The 24,584-nt window shown below is 36.4% G+C and overlaps 2 protein-coding genes across 12 annotated transcripts in view; both read right to left on the reverse strand.

The window, feature by feature from the left end:
- LOC127865075 (membrane-associated guanylate kinase, WW and PDZ domain-containing protein 3-like) overlaps window positions 1-24,584 on the reverse strand; it is a 165,735-nt gene that overhangs the window by 36,985 nt on the left and 104,166 nt on the right. The window contains exons 1-2 of one of the 11 annotated variants that reach the window (XM_052404963.1): window positions 23,695-23,899; window positions 18,738-19,738 (exon numbers count right to left, since the gene is read on the reverse strand). The exons of 7 other annotated variants lie outside the window; for them this stretch is intronic. In XM_052404963.1, coding sequence (XP_052260923.1) covers window positions 18,738-19,344 — 607 coding nt within the window. In that variant the 5' untranslated portion in view covers window positions 19,345-19,738; window positions 23,695-23,899. Of the gene's footprint in view, window positions 1-18,737; window positions 19,876-23,694; window positions 23,900-24,584 lie in introns of those variants that run through there. 3 more of the 11 variants (XM_052404961.1, XM_052404965.1, XM_052404962.1) reach the window with 3 other exon arrangements.
- LOC127865107 (protein RD3-like) overlaps window positions 3,298-24,584 on the reverse strand; it is a 575,560-nt gene continuing 554,273 nt past the window's right edge. The window contains exon 5 of the mRNA XM_052405012.1: window positions 3,298-3,457. The gene's annotated coding sequence lies outside the window, so the exon portion shown is untranslated. The remainder of the gene's footprint in view (window positions 3,458-24,584) is intronic.

Genomic DNA, 24,584 nt, shown 5'->3' on the forward strand with positions numbered 1-24,584 from the left:
GCCTGTTGTGGGAACTAAACTCACAGGCTGTGGCGGAACACTTGTAATGCCTAACATCATTCTGTAATGTAATAGTTATCATGTAATTAGTAATTATTTAAGGTTTTATATTAATTGCATAAGAGTTAAATTAATTGGTTCATTTATTTGCATGAACTTCTAGCTTAAATATAAATGAGCCATGCTCTGTGACAAGGGGGTTTAATGCATGTGCCTAAAGTGCAGTCGTCACAGATAAGCCTATGCAGTTGGAACAGGCTAATAAAGGACTACAATTTCCGCTTTTAATGTTTTTTTCTTCAACAGAAAGTCTCTTCTTAGCAGAAATCAACTTCAAGTTTATGCTTATCTGGGACGACACTTTACGCACATGCATTAAACCCCTTTTCACAAAGCATGATTCAAACATAAACATGAGACTGAACTGACCATTAATATAAGACAATTATTTCAAAGTTTTTCTGGAATAGTGTAAACAGACACCAAATACGTGGCTCACTAATTAGGGAATACAATGACATGTAGTACAAGATAATTTTACACATTGAGAAAAACAATCAAACCAACTGTTTACAGAAGCAATATAGTTTGACTGAATTAAAGACGTTGGTTTCCAGTAAAACTGCAAAAAAATCTACTCAAAAGGTGGAAGGAACAAACCAACCAATATCTGATTACAAAGGATGATGTAAACCATGCTCAAATATCAAATATACAATACTTAATTATATGTTAATGTCTATGGATGTATCAATAATTCTTTCAAAAAAATAATAACACTACAAGATAACATAAATGCAACAATACACAGAACGACTGTTAATTAATAACACATTTGTTATGAATTTGAAACAAAACCGAAATAGTGCTGTAAAAAAACAATTCAGATTTAAAAGAACTTTAAAAGGTTTCATGTAACCATACCGATGGCGAAGGGGTAAGCCTAAAAAACAACATTCCAATGTTACATTATGTTGTGATGTTTACAATAACAACTTATAATTGTTTCTACAGGTCTAAAAGATCACCAGGCATGCTCAATGCAATAAAAAATTGTTTACCTGAGGATATTTCCAAAGGTATTCCATACAAGCTTTCCATTTTAATTTGACGCGACTTAGCTTTACAGCATATGTTTCCCATAGTTTGTAGTCTCCCCCATGCAGAACACAAATAGGAGCAATTCGCATCTAATAACCACCAGCAGCAAAAAAAAACAAAAAAAATATCCCAAAGTTACATCACAGCGACTGAACACAAGTGAGAGACACACAGATCCAGTCATTTTGTTCCCATATCTCCAGAAGCCTATGAGCTGATAAGCCTCATAAACCACAGTACTCTAACCATGGATTCTTCACAGCCCTATATCTCTCCATTATCAAACACTGTGGTTACAAGAATGATTTTCATCACTCTCTGCCACTGAAAATACCAGTATGTATTGTATATACCACAAATCCAGTCAATGATCCACAAAAACAAAAGCAATGTCATCATTATTATACATATTTCATATATACAGCACTACTATAATGAAATAATACCTACAAGATTTACGCAGGATCATTCTATATTATTAACATAAGTCTTGATCTGAAGGTTTAGTATAGAGCTAAAGAACTGCTGGAATCATGTTGACATTCCAAGATATCAAGAAAACAAGAAAACAAAGGTGAGGTATGGGAGGAAGGCCCTGTGGCTCCAACAGTCCTAGCATTCAGTCACTGTCAGCCAGGCAGCAAGAACGAATGAACAACTTTTACAAAAGGATAATTTTCAAGTCCAAACTTTTTTCAACAAAAAGTATTTTTATATGAAATAAAATATGCATAATGTCAAAATTAAACAAGAAATGTGTTTGTCAGAAACACTATGTCCCCTTCTGCACCGCTTTGATTTTTTTTTTTCGACCTTTGACCTTGAAGAATGACCTTGACCTTTCACCACTCAAAATGTGCAGCTCCATGAGATACACATGCATGCCAAATATGAAGTTGCTATCTTCAATATTGCAAAAGTTATGGCAAAATGTTTAAGTTTGGGCAAACAAACCAACCAACCAACAGACAGGGCAAAAACAATATGTCCCCCACTATAGTGGTGGGGGACATAAAAATAATATTACACATTATTTTTAGAATTAAAACATACCATACATTAACATTAAATATCCTTGCTAATTTGGTCCATTAAAGATGATTAAAAAACAAATCTAGTGGATACAGCAAATTAATAACAACTTTGAATTCATCAGAACTAGCTTTTGGTTATTATACATAAAAATATCTATAAATTAATCAAAGAATACTATTGTAAATAGTTCAAATCTAGATTTGTATGATAAACATCCATATAGATTTACCAAAAAATATCACAATTGGAAATAGCATGGCATCTTGATATCCCAACTGATGGCCACTTGAACACAAGCAGTTGTGTGAAATGTGGACAAGACTGCTATAAAGAAGCAGTTGACATAAACAACAAGGCTATTGTCAAGCAATATGATCCCCTACCGGCTCCACCATTGTCAGAAATTCCACCATTTTCAGAATTATTTTTATAATTTTTTTTTTGGTTGCCATAGCAACCACAACTTTTGACGTAGGAACAAAATGAAATGACGTGCATAAAGTCCATATTGCCATCTATCCATGTTGCAAGTTTCATGAAAAAATATTAAGAACTTAAAGTTATCGCACGGTCCAAAAAAATGTGACAGACAGACAGACTCACAGACAAACTCACAGACGCACAAAGCGCAAACCATAAGTCCCCTCCGGTGAAACCGGTAGGGGACAAATTATTATACTCTTTCATTTTATTGTGTGTTTTGTTGTTGTTTTTCACCAGAAACATTGGCTCTTAATTTAGGAAGCAACCATTCCACTGGACAGGTTTGTTTAAGATGATTACATGATGGAGAAACTGTTGAAAAAGAAGCATATGCTCAACTGTATTTTTCTTAAACAAAAACTTTAAAAACTCATAAACTCATTTTATTCCCATCAAGTAGGAACTTCGGCACAGTATGGGGCAACATAAAATTCCAGAAGTTGAAATGATGTGTACTATTTCCATGGGAAAGTTTTTGTCTAGGAAAAAATATATGTCAAAAGAGATGATAATGACACCATAAAATTTCATTAAGCTCAAAGCTATCAAAGGTTGCTTGGTAAACACATGCAGATCGCTAAATTCCAACTCCTGACTGAAACATAACATTAGTGGCAATAAACATACTAAACTTAACCAAGGACAAGAGGCCCTAGTTCGCTCACCTGAGAGGAGTCGGTTCATTCAATTTTTACTAAATGTCAAACTTGACCTAGACATTGTCCAGACAAACATCCTGGTCAAGTTTCATCATTATTTCATCTGCGAGTCATGATCAATGTACCTATGAAGTTTCATGATCCTAGGCATAAGCATTCTTGAGTTATCATCTGGAAACCTTTTTTCAAAGTTGAGTCACCGTGACCTTGACAGCCATTGTGTGAATACTTTTTTGGCACTGTGACCTTGACCTTTGACCTAGTGCAGACCTGTTTACCCTACCGATTGCTTCTCAGTAGTTTGGAGGGTATCTCTCAGTAGTTTTGGGCTGTTGTCAGTAGTTTTAACTTTTCCAATCATTTAGAGCATTAAAACAGCATGACTGGGTCACATATCAATTAAACGGTACATAATGCATTAGATGAATTTACTTTCTATTAATTTAATCTGTTTATCATGTTATACTGTTATTATTTAGTGGATGTGCACACTGCCCTTCTAAACAACACTATAACAAAAGGTTTCACAGTGTGCTCACTGCACTTGTAACACAACAAATTACAGATCTTTAAAAAAATAACTATCTTTTACATACATGATACAATGTTACACTCAACTTTAAAATGAACAAAAAACTGAACACAAATTAAGGAATCTGGTGTCTGATTAGCCCATTACTTATTCCTCAGGGAATGGGTTAATTAGCACAAATACATGTTCATTATATATGACATATATGATCATGATGCCACTGGCCTTAAAATAACATCAAAATGCACTATTCTTTCAATGATCTGTAGTACGCCCCTTTCAGTCTTTTGAGTGTGTCTCTGTTATGCTAAGCATTGGATGCCAAGTAGACCTGTGTTTAGTTTGTTAGTCCCAGGGTTGTCAGAGGATTGCCCTATCTCAGTGATAGTAATAATATTTTATAATTGTTGAAGAACTGTCTCAAATGATGAGTTGATGAGATAAAATTGACAATTCCTTTAACATGTATCAGCTTTCTCTGATTGGAAACAAGTTCAAACCATTACCACTACATATATTTTGACACCATTTTTTGAGAGCCATTAAGATACTAAATTAATTAGTACCAAAAAAGACTGGGTACGACATGCACATAGATGATAGAGATTGAAGCTGTAGTTTGTTTCATATAGCTTATTACCAATTGTAAAAAGAGCTGTACCTCATAAAATAAACTTTATGCATGTTTTTTTTTAATTATAACCTACTTTGAGCGATTTCCAAATCGGGAAACATAATTTTTAGCGTTTTATTCAAGGTCTTCTCCGTTGATAGAGACAAGTTGTTCTCTGAAATTAACTCGCACATAATAACCTCGGCATTGGTGGTTTTCAATTCCTCCTCCAAGCTAGATCCTTGCATTATAGTGGAAATGTCTTTATTTGAAGATTTGATCTTCCAATTAATGTAGCTCTGCGAGTCAATGTGTCGCTTGCAGTCATTTTTGCCTCCAAGAGCACACGAAAAATCAACGTTACATGTTGAACAGTGAACGTTTTTCCTTTTTAGGACGGCCCAATGCATGGCCAGTATTCTCTATAGTTTTCTTTGTTCTTTTGAGAGTTTGTTATAGCAACTCTTTGGAGTGTCAATATCGGGGTCTGATTCTGTACCACGCCGTTTGGAAGAACTGGCCATGTTTAAAATGCCAACTTATGATCCGGGTCACTGATATTATGCATTGTCCCCGGGAGGCTTGAATTTAAACATTTCTTACTACGCAAGCGCCAAAATGATTATGATTGATGAATTACCGATAATGACCGAAGATAAGCCAAAGTACTATTAAAAACCGAAATTTGACCATTTTGAGCGACGGATACGTAGTTTGTCAGTACAAATCCGTACTGCGTAGTTTAGCCAAAGAATCCATAGTAACTACGGCGACTCCGTAGAAGTAAAAAGGTCTGCTAGTGACCTGATAATCAATAGGGGTCATCTGCGAGTCATGATCAATATACCTACGAAGTTTCATGAACCTAGGCATAAGCGTTTTTGAGTTATCATCCAGAAACCATTTTACTATTTCGGGTCACCGTGACCTTGACCTTTGACCTAGTGACCTGAAAATCAATAGGGGTCATCTGCAATTCATGATCATTGTACCTATAAAGTTTCATGATCCGAGGCATAAGCGTTTTTGAGTTATCTTCCAGAAACCATTTTACTATTTCAGGTCACCGTGACCTTGATCTTTGACCTAGTGACCTGAAAATCAATAGGAGTCATCTTCAAGTCATGATCAATGTACCTATGAAGTTTCATGATCCTAGGCATAAGCGTTTTTGAGTTATCATCTGGAAACCATTTTACTATTTTGGGTCATAGTGACCTTGACCTTTGACCTAGTGACCTGAAAATCAATAGGGGTCATCTACGAGTCATGATCAATGTACCTATGAAGTTTTATGATCCGAGGCCTAAGCGTTCTTGAGTTATCATCTGGAAACCATTTTACTATTTCGGGTCACCGTGACCTTGAACTTTGACCTAGTGACCTGAAAATCAATAGGGGTCATCTACGAGTCATGATCAATCTATCTATCAAGTTTCATGATCCTAGGCCTAAGCATTCTTGAGTAATCATCCGGACACCATTTTACTATTTTGGGTCATCGTGACCATGACCTTTGTCCTAGTGACCTGAAAATCAATAGGGGTCATCTACGAGTTATGATCAATGTACCTATGAAGTTTCATGATCCTAGGCCTAAGCGTTCTTGAGTTATCATCTGGAAACCATTTTACTATTTTGGGTCATCGTGACCTTGACCTTTGACCTAGTGACCTGAAAATCAATAGGGATCATCTGCGAGCCATGATCAATGTATCTATGAAGTTTCATGATCCTAGGCATAAGTGTTCTTGAGTTATCAACCGGACACCATTTTACTATTTAGGGTCACCGTGACCTTGACCTTTGACCTAGTGACCTGAAAATCAATAGGAGTCATCTGCGAGTCATGATCAATGTACCTATGAAGTTTCATTATCCTTGGCATAAGCGCTCTTAAGTTATCATCCGGAAACCATCTGGTGGACAGACGGACCGACATGAGCAAAACAATATACCCCCTCTGGGGGGGGCATAATTAGAAAACTGCCCCCCTCCCAGCAGCCATGTTATTCAACTGACCGGAACCATTTTTGAACTCAACTCTGGTATCAAGGAAACAAATGTTCTGAGCAAGTTTCATGAAAATTGGGCCAAAAATGTGACTTCTACTGTGTTCACATGTTTTCACTATATACATATAGAGAAAAATGCCCCGCCCACTGGCGGCCATGTTTTTTCACCGATCCCGACCATTTTCAGACTCGTCCTAGATATCAATAAAACCAATGTTTTGACCAACTTTCATGATGATTGGGCAAAAATGGTGCCTTCTAGAGTGTTTACAAGGTTTCTCTATAGCCAAATTGGGAAACTGCCACAATACATATAGAGAAAAATGCCCCGCCCACTGGCGGCCATGTTTTTTCACCTATCTCGACCATTTTCAAACTCGTCCAAGACATCAATTGAACCAATGTTTTGACCAACTTTCATGATGATTGGGCAAAAATTGTGACTTATAGAGCGTTTACAAGATTTCTCTATAGCCAAAATAAGGAAAACTGCCCCGCCCACTGGCGACCATGTTTTGTAACGGATCGGAACCACTTTTAAACTCAACCAAGATATCATTAAGACAAATATTTTGACAAAGTTACATGAAGATTGGACATGAAATGTGACTTCTACAGTGTTTACAAGGTTTTTCTTTTTGTAACCTAGTGACCTAGTTTTTGACCCGGCATAACCCAGTTTCGAACTCGGCCAAGATTTCATTGGGACAAAGCTTCTGACCAAGTTTCATGAAGATGGGACAAGAAATGTGGCCTCTAAAGTGTTTACGAGCAAATGTTAACTGACGGACGGACGGACATACAACGGACAAAGACCGGTCACAAAAGCTCACCTGAGCAATCAGGTGGGCTAAAAAATTAGACTATTTTCAAAATATCTAGACTGACAAAATGGGAAGAGCATTTCACAAGGCACCTGCTAATAATAACAAGACTACATGTTCTTTCTCACTTGAACAGGTGAATCACAGGTCTGGATACATAGGTATACTTATAATACATACATTACATTTATGATTATATTGAGAGCACTTGCAAAACCAGAGGCCTAGTGCTGCACCAACCTTGCTCATTGAGGGTTAATAATGAAGGCTGTATCAGATATAAAAGTGTTGAGTGAATACAACAGTTTCACTCTCGTCATTGACTGTGCTCTGTACCATGCATTCCTCAGAAACGAGCCCAATTAATAATCAGTCATGTTATATCTGAAGAGCACTAAATGTACATAGTTATCTGCATGATTTACCAGTTACCATGGTAATAGCTGGACTTTGCACTCAACATGAGGTGTGTTTCATGAACTTCTAAAGACGTCTTCAAGTATGCATCTGGATCTTTAATAAATCTGAGAGGGAAATTTGCTTTCAAACCTGTACATTTTTAAGGCTTCACAAGATGTTACAAACCTTTTTAAGGATCACCATTTTTCATTTATGCATTATTGCTACAATAAAAAAAGAAACTCATTCACAAAGACAAAATATATTCCATTTTCTGGACGACGAAAAAATAAGCCAAGGTGATTACTTCAGCCAATGTGTTCTGTATGCTGTATGAACTGACAATATGTGGTCATTAACTAAATCGATAGTCATCGGCACTAAGTGGCACAAAGTGGTGTTAAACCTACATTTTGTCAGAGGTTGTACAATTTGCAACTATTTCTCTATATCTAATAAAAAAAACTATTGTATGAAATATGCACACAAAAAATGTCCATTAGAGTAAATATTTTGAACTTTATATAACATGAAATTACTGGCTTGGAATGAAAGCTTATACATACCAATACAGAACAGTAATGCTTTAAAAAAAATAAAGGTCATGGTACAATAGCAATCATATTAAACATAGTGAAGTGACCGGCACAAAATACTTTAAGTCTTGCAATATCATTTGTTCTGCCTAGATAATGATTTCAACAATTCCATATCTACACAAACTCCATTATTTAAAGTGGCATTCATTGTCTTAACTTCCAAAACAAGAAACCGTCGGAGACGGGCGATGCTTCCCAAAGGTTTTTTCTGTCACAATATTGCACTATATATTCAGATAAAAGGAAACGTCTTGAGGGGCATAACTTTGGACAAAATAATAGGATGGATGGTTTAGCAACTTAAACATTTCAAAGGGCCATAACTCTCTAAATAAATCATCTAACCAGAACCCACAAATAACATGCACATCTCCTCAAGGTAGTTAAGCTTCCCATAAAGCTTCATAAAATTCCAGTCAGTAGTTGGGGAGAAATAGCCCGGACAAGAATTGCACTATATGTAAAGTTAATAGAAAATTTCAAAGGGCCATAACTCATGTGAAAAATCATCCAACCATAACAGGCTGATAATATGCACATCTCCTGTTGGTAGTGAAGCTTCCCATAAAGTTTCATTTAATTCCCGTAATAAGTTGCTGTTAGCTCGGACAAGAATTGCACTATATGTACAATGGAGAATTTCAAAGGGCCATAACTCTGTGAAAAAGCATCAGACCAGAACCCGCTGATAATATGCACATCTCGTCTTGGTAGTGAAGCTTCCCATAAAGTTTCATTGAATTCCAGTCTTTAGTTGCTGAGAAATCGCCCGGACAAGAATTGCACTATATGTACAGCTAATGGAAAATTTCAAAGGGCCATAAGTCTGTGAAAAATGATCGGACCATAACTGGCTGATAATATGCACATCTCCTTTTGGTAGTGAAGCTTCCCATAAAGTTTCATTGAATTTCAGCCATTAGTTGCTGAGAAATAGCCCGGACAAGAATTGCACTATATGTACAGTTAATGGAAAATTTCAAAGGGTCATAACTCTGTGAACAAGAGCACCGCCTTGCGGGTGCAGACCGCTCATCTATTTTCTTTTTAAAGGTGAAGGGACTCTCAATTTCAATCACAAAGGAGGGAGGGGTGGAGTGAAGAGGGGTGCAGTGCTCCAGCTAGGCCTAAATCGTAGGGCGCCGCGCCCTGCCCTCCCGAACCTCCACCCTGCCCCCCCGAACCTCCGCCCTGCCCCCCCCCCCCACTCAAAAAAAAAAAAAAAAAAATTTTTTTTTTTTTTTTACATATGATAATTCATAAATCTCTTATTACATTGTAATTAGTTTAATCCTCATTGTAGACATTATATTTGAATGGTTTTATAATAAAGGGAATAATACAATTATTTATAACATATAAATTAACATGCAATAGAAAGCATTCCAGAAACACCTGCGCGCTCGAACGTGCCCTTTTCACAAAATACTGCGCGTCGAAAGTGCCCTTTTCACAAAATACTGCGCGTCGAAAGTGCCCTTTTGACAAAAAAGCCCCCCTGCCCTTTTCAAATCCTAGCTGGAACACTGGGCGTGTATAGTGTGGGGGTGTGGACATTTATAACATTATCTTCCAAAAAATGCGGGAAAAAAAATTGCAAAAAAAATTATTTTGGGGGGGGGGGGGGGGGGGGGATTCTTGGGTGCGATGGTTGGACGGTATTTTAAAAATAAAATAATAAAAATAAATAATTGTGTTTTTTAACCGTTTCAAAAAAAATAAATTGGGAGGGGGTTGGGGGGGTGGGGGTATAGTGTGAGGGTGTGGTGGTCATTTGTGAGATGATCTTAAAAAAAAAAAAAAAAAAAATTGGTGGGGGGTGGGAGGGGGGGAGGGCACGGGGTTGTTTTGGGTGGAGTCTATTGTGGTATGTCAGGTAAGAGTAGTTTTGTCAAAGTATCAATCAAATCTAATCATAAATAAAGAAGTTATGGCAATTTTAGCAAAATTTAATAATTTGACCTTGAGAGTCAAGGTCATTCAAAGGTCGAGGTAAAATTCAACTTGCCAGGAACAGTAACCTCATGATAGCATGAAAGTATTTGAAGTTTGAAAGCAATAGCCTTGATACTTAAGAAGTAAAGTGGATCGAAACACAAAATTTAACCATATATTCAAAGTTACGAAGTCAAAAAAGGGCCATAATTCCGTAAAAATGAAAAACAGAGTTATGCAACTTGTCCTTTTACTGTACCCTTGTGATAGTTTGCGAGTGTGCCAAGTATGAAAGCAATATCTATGATACTTTAGGGGTAAAGTGGACCAAAACACAAAACTTAAGCAAATTTTCAATTTTCTAAGTATAAAGGGCCCATAATTCCGTCCAAATGCCAGTCAGAGATACATAACTTGCCATCACAGTCCCCTTATGATAGTTAATAAGTGTTGCAAGTATGAAAGCAATAGCTTTGATACTGTAGGAATAAAGTGGACCTTAACACAAAACTAAACCAAATTTTCAATTTTCTAAGTATAAAAAGGGCACATAATTCTGTCAAAATGCCAGTCAGAGTTACATAACTTTGATAATATGCACATGTCCTCTTGGTAGTGAAGCTTTCCATAAAGTTTCATTGAATTCCAGTCATTAGTTGCTGAGAAATAGCCTGGACAAGAATTGCACTATATGTACAGTTAATGGAAATTTTCAAAGGGCAGGTTTTTTTTTCCACTTTTTGGGAAGATAGCCCATGGCTTTGAAATTGGGAAAATAAATTAATTAGCCTTTTTTTCCAAACGAAAAGTCCACTGATTTGGGAAATACTAAATTTGATTTAACTCTTTATAATCATTCAAATTAAAAGAAAAAAATCATATAATACTTTGTTAGATGTAATTGAATTAAAATTGAGATAAAATACACATAAGACTTCTTTCTAAAAAAAAAAAAAAAAAAAAAAAAATTTTGTTTTTTGTTTTTTGGAAATTGGAAATTTTTTGCCACATTTTGGGAAAAAAGTATATTTTTTGAGATTGGGAACATAGCCGAATTTCGGCTATAAAATCGGGCCAAAAAAAACCCTGAAGGCCATAACTCTGTGAAAAATCATCCGACCATAACCGGCTGATAATATGCACATCTCCTCTTGGTAGTGAAGCTTCCCATAAAGTTTTATTAAATACCAGTCATTAATTGCTGAAAAAAAGCCCGGACAAAAATTGTGCATGGACGGACGCACGGACAGACGAAGCGGCGACTATATGCTCCCCCCAAAAAATTTTGGGGGAGCATAAAAAGCTGAAAGCATATTAAAATAAAACATCTATCATTCTCAAGTCAAATGATGCGTTGAGAATGCAACAATAATCCAGCTTTTCCAAGGTTCACTTAGCAAACAAGAGAATTGTGTAATTAAGTCATCATTACATCAGGCAGTTATCACTAAATGCAATTAAAAGTCCATCTTTTAAACAAAGCACAGATTTTACAATACTTCAGTGGTATCCAAAACATGAAGAAATATCCATCACTAATGAGCATGTGCTACGCAGTCTTTTTCTTCTTATATTTAAAAGGCGTCCTCCCAATAGAAAATTTCACTTTAAACACAGTTTTTTTCTAATTTTTTTCATTTTCCGAATCAGCTATATAAACTATGATTCTTACCAAAGTCAATTGGGTATGGCCTCTTCCCAATGAGATGAGAATAACCCTTGTTGTATGAGTTTTTTAATAAAACAAGTAAGATATATACAGGATGAATGCGTAACAGTCTCTATTTACACTAATAAAATTTTGAAACAATAGAATAAATTAAAAGTTCCTGAACAGAATCACTGCTGTCTCTAAATATTTGATTTATAAGGATGAATTCATGGAAGATTTAGGATGCTCCATCATGTCAGATGATTCCAAGGCCAAAGAAAACAAACTCTTGTTTACCAAATTTATAATTGGAGGTATGGTAACTGCAGTTAGATTTTACTACCTGCCTTAGATAGTATCTGTCTAGTTTTTATTTAATTAAAAATAGCCCAAAAGATCACTGTGTTTTAACTTAATGTGATGAATAAAATTTATTAACAAAATTTATTGTTGTGCCACTTTTTAAAATGTATAATTACTACAAATGAAACAATCACCCTTAAAAGCCTTCCAAGTGTCAAACACAAAAAGTCAGAATTTTCATACTTAATTTAACTGCAACAATAAGGTTAAATAGTCTAAAAGCCTTTAATAAAGCTGATGCCCCTTGAAAGCCCTGGTCAGTGCTGATAAATTGGCCCATTTGAATGAGTCTTAGTCAGAAAGAAAGGTGAATGTCAAGGTTAAAATGAGGTAAGGGTTTTGTTGGGTGTGTAAATAGTGTTCAATTAAAACGGCCAGGTGTAGAAGGAGGAACAAATGGACAGACAGGCTAATCACGCCAGGTATAGAAGGAGGAACAAATGGACAGACAGGCTAATCAGGCCAGGTATAGAAGGAGGAACAAATGAACAGGCAGGCTAATCAGGCCAGGTATAGAAGGAGGAACAAATGGACAGACAGGCTAATCAGGCCAGGTATAGAAGGAGGAACAAATGGACAGACAGGCTAATCAGGCGAGGTATAGAAGGAGGAACAAATGGACAGACAGGCTAATCAGGCCAGGTATAGAAGGAGGAACAAATGGACAGACAGGCTAATCAGGCCAGGTATAGAAGGAGGAACTAATGGACAGGCTAATAAGACCAGGTATAGAAGGAGGAACAAATGGACAGACAGGCTAATCAGGCCAGGTATAGAAGGAGGAACAAATGGAAAGACAGGCTAATCAGGCCAGGTATAGGAGGAACAAATGGAAAGACAGGCTAATCAGGCCAGGTATTGAAGGAGGAACAAATGGACAGACAGGCTAATCAGGTCAGGTATAGAAGGAGGAACAAATGGACAGACATGCTAATCAGGCCAGGTATAGAAGGAGGAACAAATGGACAGACAGGCTAATCAGGCCAGGTATAGAAGGAGGAACAAATGGACAGACAGGCTAATCAGGCCAGGTATAGGAGGAACAAATGGAGAGACAGGCTTATAAGGCCAGGTATAGAAGGAGGAACAAATGGACAGACAGGCTAATCAGGCCAGGTATAGAAGGAGGAACAAATGGACAGACAGGCTAATCAGGCCAGGTATAGGAGGAAGAAATGGACAGACAGGCTAATCACTCGAAAAAAGTGTTTGTTTTTAAAGTTTAAAGTAACAATAATAAGCTGAAATCTGCCAATAGGAGGTGGAGAAATTATATTTTAACTGTGTGGGTAGTGGGAAGCACAACACCGCAGTGGTCTGGCCGATCTTTGAGGCACCCAGCTGCTTATCTGGCAGCCATCACTGGCACCATGCACTACTTCCCACCTCAAGCTCACTCAGAATGTTTATGTTTGATAATTGAATACTCTCTCTTGCTTATTAAATTTCCATCCAGTTTCTCTTTGTTCCATGCAAATCTCTGCTCATTTTATTTAGATTGTTACTTTAGTTGCTAATTTGTTTGGGATGTTATAATTGTAACTAGCCATTTTTTTATTTTACACAATTTCAAAATGCTAAACATATGAGAAAACATCACTAAGAACTTGCCACTGTAATTATATACCTACACCTCAAGTATTGAATTAAAGAATTTGAGAATTAGTGTAACCTGATTTTTGTTTACATTAATACATTATTCAAATTCAAGATACAATTTAATAGAAAAGAACGGTCTGATCATTTCATTGATAATTTCAGTGTTGACAATGAAAATGCTTCTGCAGCAGACAGTAATTTTTGTTTATTCAAACAGCAAACAATTTTTAGCAAAAGGCCTTCACACACAATTTTTGTGTTATGGATTTTTATTCAATTCCTACATAATATCTATAAATCCTTACTTTAGATATACAGCGTTGATTGTGGTTGGTGTTAAAGAACGATCAAAAGTTGTATCTATGAGATCAAAAATGCCTTTTTTCTGCGCAGTTCTTAGCTGCATTCCATGCCAATCAATTACAGGTGTTGCACCAGATATCGTGGCTTATTTGGCTTCATTAGATATTATTGATCAGATATCTATATTTACAGAATAGAAAAACACAAGAAGAATGAAAATAAATAAAAGCATATAGGTCAGCCAGCAACACGCAAATCAGTCGTACATATTTTTAATATTTATTGGCGGGTTCTGAGAACAGACCTGTTTTGTGGTTTGTCGGACAATGTTATGTGATTCCATTATTAAAATAGTATCGTGAATAAATTGGTCTATATGGTTGAATATTTCTAACTAGAGCTTTGTCACAGACGTGACGAATACCCCCAGATGCCGCATTGACACATAATATTTTGCAAGTCGTCTTCACAAAAAAACAGCGGACACCACGCTCAATTTTTTAAACGCACTAAGTGACCCCTTGACCTAGTTTTTGACCCAGAAAGGCCCGTCCATGTTCTAACTTGGCCTTAAAATCATCTCCATAAAACTTCTGAACAAGTTTGGTGAAAATCGGATGTAAACTACTTAAATTAGAGAGTGGACACCATGCTGAATGTTAAAAAACGCACTAAGTGACCATGTGACCTAGTTTTAGGCCCGGAATGGCCCATGTTCAAACTGTCCTAGAGATAATTTAGATAAAAATTGTGACCAAGTTTGGTGAGGATTGGATGAAAACTACTTGAATTAGAGAGCGGACAATATGGTGAGGTTTAAAACGCACTAAGATACCCCGTGACCTAGTTTTTGACCCGGCATGACCCATATTCAAACTTGACCTAGACATCATCTAGATACAACTTCTGACCAAGTTAGGTGAAGATTGGATGAAAACTACTTGAATTAGAGAGCTGACAACATTGTGATGTTTAAAACGCACTAAGTGAACCTGTGACCTTGTTTTTCACCCTGCATGACCCATATTCAAACTTGCCCTAGACATTATCAAGATACAACTCCTGACCAATTTTGGTGAAGATTGGATAAAAACTACTTGAATTAGAGAGCGAACAACATGGTGAGGTTTAAAACACACTAAGTGACCCCGTGACCTAGTTTTTGATCTGGCATGGCCCATGTTCAAACTTGGCCTTCAGATCATCTAGATAAAACTTCTGACCAAGTTTGGTGAAGATCAGATGAAAACTACTTGAAAAAGACAGAGGACACCATGCTGAATGTTAAAAAACGCACTAAGTGACCCCGTGACCTAGTATTAGACCCGGCAAGGCCCATGTTCGAACTTTGCCTTAAAATCATCTAAATACAACTTCTGACCAAATTTGGTTAAGATCGGATGAAAACTACTTGAATTAGAGAGCGGATAACATTCTGAATGTTTAAAACGCACTAAGTGACCCGGTGACCTAGTTTTTTACCTGGCAAGGCCCAAGTTCTAACTTGGCCTAGACATCATGTAGATACAACTTCTGACAAAGTTTGGTGAAGATCGGATGAAAACTAATTGAATTAGAGAGCGGACAACATGCTAAATGTTTAAAACGCACTAAGTGACCCCGTGACCTAGTTTTTGACCAGGCAAGGCCCATTTTCGAACTTGGCCTAGACATCATGTAGATACAACTTCTGACCAAGTTTGGTGAAGATCGGATGAAAACTACTTGAATAAGAGAGCGGACACTAAATACGGACCAACAGACAGACCGACAGACCGACCGACAGACAAGTTCACTCCTATATACCCCCCTAAACTTCGTTTGTGGGGGTATAATTAAATTAATCAAAACTGGTACTTATCATGCAATTGTTGAAAACACATGAAGAATCTATGATTGACAAACCATAATAATATCGCTGAATATCTTCATTTAATATCTTTCTTTTTAGTTTACCCGATAGCGTTTATATAACAATTTCTGTAACTGACCGCGAACTGACCTTGATACCTTGTGGGTTGGAATGCAATGCATTAAAGTGAGGTAATGATTCCACTGCTGGAACAAGGGCTTGTTTAAAGCTTTATATATTTACGTGTAAAACGGTCAATTTCGACAACAATTTTAATTATTTTTGTCAAAGCGTGTATCAGGTAATTGAACAACAATACTTATTTGATATAAAATTTATCAGTGCACAGAATGCAATATTGTAGTCATTACCAAATATGAGAAAACAGCCTTTAAGTACAAACGCTCTGTCGCTTACAATCTTCTAAATATTAAGGGGCACACACAAACTGTATTGATGGCGAGATTTGAGTGTGAAACTGCTCTATCTCTCAAGCCTGATTATTAGAGATACAATTGTTTCATGCTGAATACGCAGTAACATCGTTGCTAAACGAACTGCAGTATCCCTTTTCATACCAAATACTTCCCAAAAATAGAAAGTCGATTGAATAACATATTAATGTCAATGTGAAAACTGTTTGTAGAAAGCATGTTTTCTACTGCGAACAGTTTCAGGCATACCGGTGGGAAATTTTATATTAAAATTGATTGGACACTTACAAAGGTAAGGTGCAGGTGAAAAGCTGGCGTATACAGCTACGCCGAAAAAAAAATTGGATTATATTATAATTGTCATTAACAACAAACAATTTTCTTCTTGATTGAACAACTATCAACATTTGAACTTGAAGTATGATTTTATTAGGAAAATTTTGTCAAGAAAGACAACTATGCTTAATTGCATACAAATGTTTTCAAGATTTATTTCCCTTAATTCACAAAACTGAGGCTGCTAATAAGTGCCTTACCTGCCAGTCCCTTCCCTGCAAAGATGCCATTAAGACTCAGAAAACATTGCCAAATTATCTCTCTTTGAACAGGAGAACAAAAAGACTTCAATTAATGCAAAGCAATAATGGTTATTAATTTGCTATATAACTTGAGTCTGGATCAGACAGGATGACTCAAAATGCATACCACAATGGGGAACTTGGACTTGACGACTCTTCAATTGTATCATCACATGTGAAAACATCCATACATTGCAATTTCAAAGCAACATCATAAACAATAGTTTTTCAATTTTATAATTTCTTCAAAATCTGTATTCATGATCAAGCTCCTTTGTCAAAAGCCTTAATTATGTTCAGTGTTGTTGCGATACAACCCCAAAAAGAGTGATTTTCAGTCTTCGGAATACCAAGTATTTGATGGACAGGCAAAGACAATAGTAAATCTAGCAAATAACTATGAATTACAAAAATGTAAGGTAAAAAGATGTTTTCAACAATCCAGACCATGCAATATTCTTATATATTTATAAACCAATAAAACTAAGTAAAATTACCCTAACACGCTAAAGACATTTGGATGGTTGAGAGTGATACTGTTGTATTGGATGTAGAAATGTTAAGCAGCTACAGCAGTTTCACTCTCAACACTCTGTTACTTATCATTTTGCATAATAGCATGGATGACACTATCAGTAGTTGTGGCATGCAGTCTTGGATCATGTCTGCCAATCTCATTATACCCTGCACATCAGGCCCATTGCCAGCACTCATTTAGTTGCATCTCATTCTCAGACAATGAGCAAGCATTTAAAAACAAAACAATGCTTGCTTCAATAAAAGCTTTGACATGCTTTTACTGCTATTGAAAGGACTTCACCCTTTACCACTTAGATACGTATTTTCATGCATTTGTAGTCCCTAACAAGTTAAATGTAATTATAGACCTTTATTTCTAAATTCAAGTTTTAAAGGCTTCTTTTCCAACCCTTAGATACTGATGAGCATCAAACAGCATAAAACCAGAACAGACTGCGAGTTACTCTCAGGCTGTTCTGGTTTTATGCTGTTTGCACATAACAATTTTCACTTTGCCTCTGAGTGGGAAAGGGTTAAAGACAATGCTTCAATCATAGCTCTGACATGATATCACTGCTATTGAAAGGACTTAATGTTTGCTTGGCAATTGAAGACTTTCCTTTTATCCATCTAGGGATGAATACTACAAATCAAAATGAGTCGCACTTTGGGAAAATGGGGTTAAACACATTTGCGTAGTGTCATCCCAGATTAGCCTGTGCAGTGCACACCCGCTAATTAGGAAAGACACTTTCCGCTATTATGGTTTATTCATTTAAATAAAGTCTCTCCTTAGCAAAAATACAGTCTTCTAAGAAAGTAGCCTCCCTTATTAGCCTTTGCAGACTGCACAGGCTAATCAGGGACGACACTATACCCACATGCAGACTGCACAAGCTAATCAGAAAAGACACTATACCCACATGCATTTAACCATTTTTTCCCAGAACAAGGTTTTAATGTTACACAAAACAAAACAATGTATCTGCTTTAGTCACCAATGCAACATTGAAAAAAATGCAGACAAAACAGAGAACATTTATTGTTTGTGTTGACCTTTGATAGTTCATGTGACAGCTTTGTAAGACTGCAAATCTAATCTCAGCGCAGGTAATCATACAAACCAAAATGTTAGTAGTATATTTGCAATACAGCAATTAAGTTAATAAAACTGCATACAATCAGCAAGTTTCAATAAGTGAGACTTATTAAATAAACACTAATCAATTGATAATCTGCTTACCTTCACATCTACGGAAGACGATTTTACATTTACAATCCCTTGAATCACCCACTTTAGATTTACATCCATTGAGTAGCGTAAGAGGGGGCATAGGAGGGGGTATCACCCCAGCCCCTTGTAATAGATCTAGGTCATCTAGCGGACCCTTCGTATCAGCATCAGTTTGATCTAGGTCATTGATGTCAAAACACTTAATTTTCTGAAGCCTACTGTCAAAAACAAGTCTTTTAGCATCACCTGCTTTGTATTCATCATCCAACCATTCATCATAATCAGTCACACTGGTACTAGATGAAGGCAAAGGTGTGAATGCTCCACCCTTAACAGCATTAGTTGGCATACACGCTGAGCAGAGTTCACTTTCATATTCCTCAGACTGGCTTGAGTGCGCAAAAGCAGCCATCTTGTCCCCAATCACCATGTCAGTAATGGTGGGGCTCACGTTTCCCGACCCCTGAGAGTCACTAAAGCCCCCTGAATCCGACTCCCTGTCAGGGGTATGCGAGGGGGATGGGGACTTGGAAGCATTCTCTTCCGCTTCTACTATCATCCATAGCGTGTTCTTACACTGGGCTTGCAAGGTTCCACCACCCTGTATCAAAACCATTATACAAAAGTGCCAGGATCAGCCGAGTTCTCTCTATTATTCAAACACAGTCATAATTGACTTCTGGGAAGCGCCAACGCTATCATTAATTGGTTGATTGATGTTTCAGGGCAAACGCTTCTTTGTCCTGCTGTTTCCATCCAATAATCCAGTTATTTCCCAGTAATCTGGGCTATTTATTATTTATAACATAGAAATTGTTCTAACAAGATAACCATCTGATTATCACACCTATCACATCAAGTGCAGCCACTATCAATTAAGGCTTCACTATAAGTTACAGCTTTTAGCAAGTTGTGGGATTTACACATTTCCCAGAGTAAATTGTGTCCATCCTCACCAGCTCTTAAATCAATACCACTATCTCCTTCAAATGGATTACTGCCACAATATACTGTTTATAAATAGTTAAACATTTAATTAGAATTACACCCATGCCTTATCAGTCAGACAGTGAAACCCATGACAGTCCATCAGAGCTATTGAGAGAGAAAACAAGAGCACCATCAGATGCCTATTCCTTTGAAAGCACTGAAAACAATAACAACATGTGATGAAGGTAGTCTTTTATTGCTTTTGTTCTGTCAGAACTAATTGGACTCCATAATAAAAGTACAACAGAAACTAGAGAGGAAAGCACTAGGCTTATCAAATCCCGCAATAAAGCACTTCTACTTCAATATATTTGATTTCTTCTACCTAAATAACATGTTTTCTTCCAATTAATCCTCCTGAAAATCAATGAACATTTTATAAACTGATTCCTTAAACTTACATTTGCATGAAAATGCATTATTTCCATAATCATTATAATTTCACTTCACCATAGGCAAAAAAAACTCTTAACAATCAAGACACAAACTCACAAAATGACACCAACAAAACTGCTGAATAGATCAATTATGCCTAACATCCCATCACCAAGTCCAGCAAAAAACAAATTCCACATGTCACCAGCCCTCATACAGCCAAGAGCTGACAAGAGGAATGCCCAAAGCTCCTCCACCAGCCCCATTCATACATGAGTGACCTCTTGATGAGGGCAGCACCTGTCTCAAGAGCAGACACCTGGCCACCCTTAATTGCCCCCATTACACATCCATTTGCATACACTGACTGGTTACCAGCCTTCTTTGTATGGAAAGTCACATTGTATATCATTCAATTTGTTTATTTAAAAAAAAATCTAATTTTCATTTCAATTCCAGCAAAGGCCTACCAATCTATAGACACACAGAACTTCAAAAAAATAATATATTATCACTTTAAATCCTGGCATAAAAATCTACATTTTTTTATTTACAACATCATCACTATATTACTAACCCAGATTATACTTGCACGTGACTCATGAATCAGACATAATTTAATTATTTCCTAAGCTATCAAGCAAATCATGTCATAAATGTTTATATCCTTGGAATCAAATGTAAATACTCCAGTATATTTTAGCAATTTATCACTTTTCCTTGGAAATGTACTGTAAATATTTCTTACCAAGACAGATATCACATTGAATAAGCCACTGTATGTGAGCAATGGAAGGAAAGCAGGAGGAGAAAGCTGGTGGTTGAATGAAGTGCCATTAATCAAGCACACCTAGGTCTTCTATAGGATTCACTTATGTCACTGATTCAACCAGCACTGAACACTTCGGTGATACATTGGTTAAAATATGTCAGTAGGATTAAAGGTCTTTAATTATCTTATTTACACAAATAAACAGAAAATTTGTATTTTTAGTTTGTCAAATATTCTAGGAAACTAAGAATGAAATAATTCCTAATAGTTTCAATTTGAGCATTTGACCACTGTTTTTGTTCTTTTAAAAATGAAAAAAACACAATGGAATGATGTCACTTATGATCAAAACAGGTATCACAAAATTAATGACAACTCGGGCATATTGTTTTGCAACAAGAAGCTGTTAAGGACAACAACAGCACCACCAGCACCAATCTAGAATGTCAGCAAATCATTGCCTCTCAGTGCATATGTCTGGAATCCAACACCTGACTAAAATGCCTTAAGGCTCTTCTAGTGCAATTCAATGTGCACAACAACAAAAACCTTGTTTACTTAAAGGTTTGTAGTATCATTCAAGAACACATAAAAGCCATCATTTTCGATAATTGAATGCACATAAATGTTGTTCAATAATTTGCTAAGGGAATGAATTAATTTTCTGAAGTAAGACATTTTGATAGATAGTGACATTTAAAAAATAAACGCTTAAAATCCATAAGAAGAAGAAAATATTCTAACACCAATCACACAATCAACCAGAAAGCCTGACACATGCTTTCAATAAACTATTGTCAGTTTCCAAAAGCAATGGTTTAAAAAATAATTTTCCCGCTATTTAATGTAGATCCTATTAAGGCTTGATGAATAGAGAAATCAGCGAAGTTCTAGCAAATATGATGACTTTCCTGTTAGTTAATTTCTTAATAATTTGTCAGTTCTCTCACACCATTGATTGGAACTTTCAACATCAGAGCTATGGTACAGAAAATGTCACAAGCATCACACAAGTGGTTTAAATATATTTTTAAAATCAAATTAAACAAGACTATTGCCAAGCAATATATGTCCCCTACGGCTCCACCATTGTCAGAAATTCCACTATTGTCATTGTTTTTGATTTTTTTAAATATTTGTTTCCATAGAACCATAATTTTTGACGTAGGAACAAAATGAAATGACGTGCATAATGTCCATATTGCCATCTATCCATGTTTTAAGTTTCATAAAAAAATATGAAAAAACTTTTAAAGTTATCACAGGATCCAGAAAACTACCATTTTCAGCAGTATTTCTAGTCTATTTGTTGCCATAGCAACCAACATTTTTGACGTAGGAACAAAATGAAATGACGTTCATAATGTTCATATTGCAATCCATCCATGTTTCAAGTTTCATGAAAAAATATGAAGGACTTTTAAAGTTATCCCAGGATCCAGAAAAGTGTGACAGACAGACAGACAGACTCACAGAGCGAAAATCATAAGTCCCCTCCTGTGAAACTGGTAGGGGACAATAAAGAATCCATATGAATTGTATAATAAAAGAAATAATAATTAAAAAAAAAAAAAATTGTAACAATAATCATAATTAAAACAAGGGCTGTTTGTAAAACATGCATGCCCCCATATGGGCTGTCAGTTGTAGTGGCAGCCATTGTGTGAATATGTTTTTTGTCACTGTGACCTTGACTTTTGACCTAGTGACCTAAAAATAAAAAGGGGTCATCTGCCAGTCATGATCAATGTTCCTATGACGTTTCATGATCCTAGGCCTAATTATTCTTGAGTTATCATCTGGAAACCATTTTACTATTTTGAGTCACTGTGACCTTGACCTTTGACCTAGTGACCTGAAAATCAATAGGGGTCATCTGCCAGTCATGATTAATATTCCTATTAAGTTTCATCATCCTAGGCGTAAGCATTCTTGAGTAATCATCCGGAAACCATTTTACTGTTTCGAGTCACTGTGACCTTGACCTTTGACCTAGTGACCTGAAAATCAATAGGGGTCATCTGCCAGTCATGATCAATGAACCTATGAAGCTTAATGATCCTAGGCCTAAGCATTCTTGAGTTATCATCCGGAAACCATTTTACTATTTCGAGTCACTGTGACCTTGACCTTTGACCTAGTGACTTGAAAATCAATAGGGGTCATCTGCCAGTCATGATCAATGTACCTATGAAGTTTCAAGATCCTAGGCCTAAGCATTCTTGAGTTATCATCCGGAAACCATTTTACTATTTCGAGTCACTGTGACCTTGACCTTTGACATATTGACCTGAAAATCAATGGGGGCCATCTGACAGTCATGATCAATGTACCTATGAAGTTTCATGATCCTAGGCCTAAGCATTCTTGAGTTATCCGGAAACCATCTGGTGAACTGACCGACAGACCGACCGACATGTGCATAACAATATACCCCCTCTTCTTCAAAGGGGGGCATAATAAAAGATTGATAATTATTGAATACTTGTGATAACTAGAGCTATAAATAACAAGGCTATTGCCAAGCAATATATGTCCCCTACCGGCTCCACCATTGTTAGATTTTTTTTTTAAATTTTGCCATAGCAACCAGAATTTTTGACGTAGGAACAAAATGAAATGACGTGCATAATTTCCATATTGCCATCTATCCATGTTTCAAGTTTCATAAAAAAATATTAAGAACTTTTAAAGTTATCGCAGGATCCAGGAAAGTGTGGCAGACAGACAGACGCACAGAGCGCAAACCATAAGTCCCCTCCGGTGAAACTGGTAGGGGACAAAAAAGCAAAGATCTTATATTAAAAAATTATGCAATATGCATTATACCCTATATTTGACATTGATTTCCGCATGTCAAAAAATGTCACAGAAAAATTTCCCAGAACACAAGACTGTATTGTAGCCTATACACATGATTGTATCCAAGTTATATCAAATGTATTATATATCCATGGGTCCAGAACAAGCATGTTCAAACATTTCCCAACTCTAGATATAAATTCAACAATATATCACTGTGTTCCTTCCAGCAACAGTGAGATGATATCACCAGACTGCTTTCACTGACTCATTTGAATTAAGATCTACAAACTGCATAGCCTTGTAAATCCTCTAGCTAAGAACTTACAGACATCAAGAAAACCACTGCAACACTGAAATGCTTTCTCTTGCACATAAATGATATTAAAACAATAAATAAAGAATCCCAATATAAATATCAAACGGAAAGGCTCAGGTAGCTCATGCTGTTTGTAATTCTCAGATTATAATTTATTAATTAAACTGAGCATCTTATTTTTATAATCGTGCAGAAGGAAGCTTTCACCAGTAACTTTGAGAGCGTGGAATCATGCCATGCCTCTATTTGTGAGGCTTCAGTGATATATTCAGGAGAGAGTACAAATATTGACTTATAATTTCGTAGAATCAATCACTCTGGGCACATGCTGTCATTAGTGAAGATATGTTTTACTTTGATCCATAACTAATCAGATATTGTGACACAGACCATCAAAATTCTCCAGATTCCCCTGTCATTAGTGTTTTGCTAAGTGCTTTCACACCTTGCAAATGCAAAGAAATTGTGTTTCCTAACCTTTATTCATGTTTAAGAACCTTATTTTAGGATTAACTCTCTGATTATACTCCTTTAATTGACGTTTCTGCATAATGTTTTAATCAAAACAATTGTTTTGATAAAGGCATTATGCCGAAAC

Source organism: Dreissena polymorpha, chromosome 1, assembly GCF_020536995.1.
Source record: "Dreissena polymorpha isolate Duluth1 chromosome 1, UMN_Dpol_1.0, whole genome shotgun sequence".
Taxonomy (NCBI): domain Eukaryota; kingdom Metazoa; phylum Mollusca; class Bivalvia; order Myida; family Dreissenidae; genus Dreissena; species Dreissena polymorpha.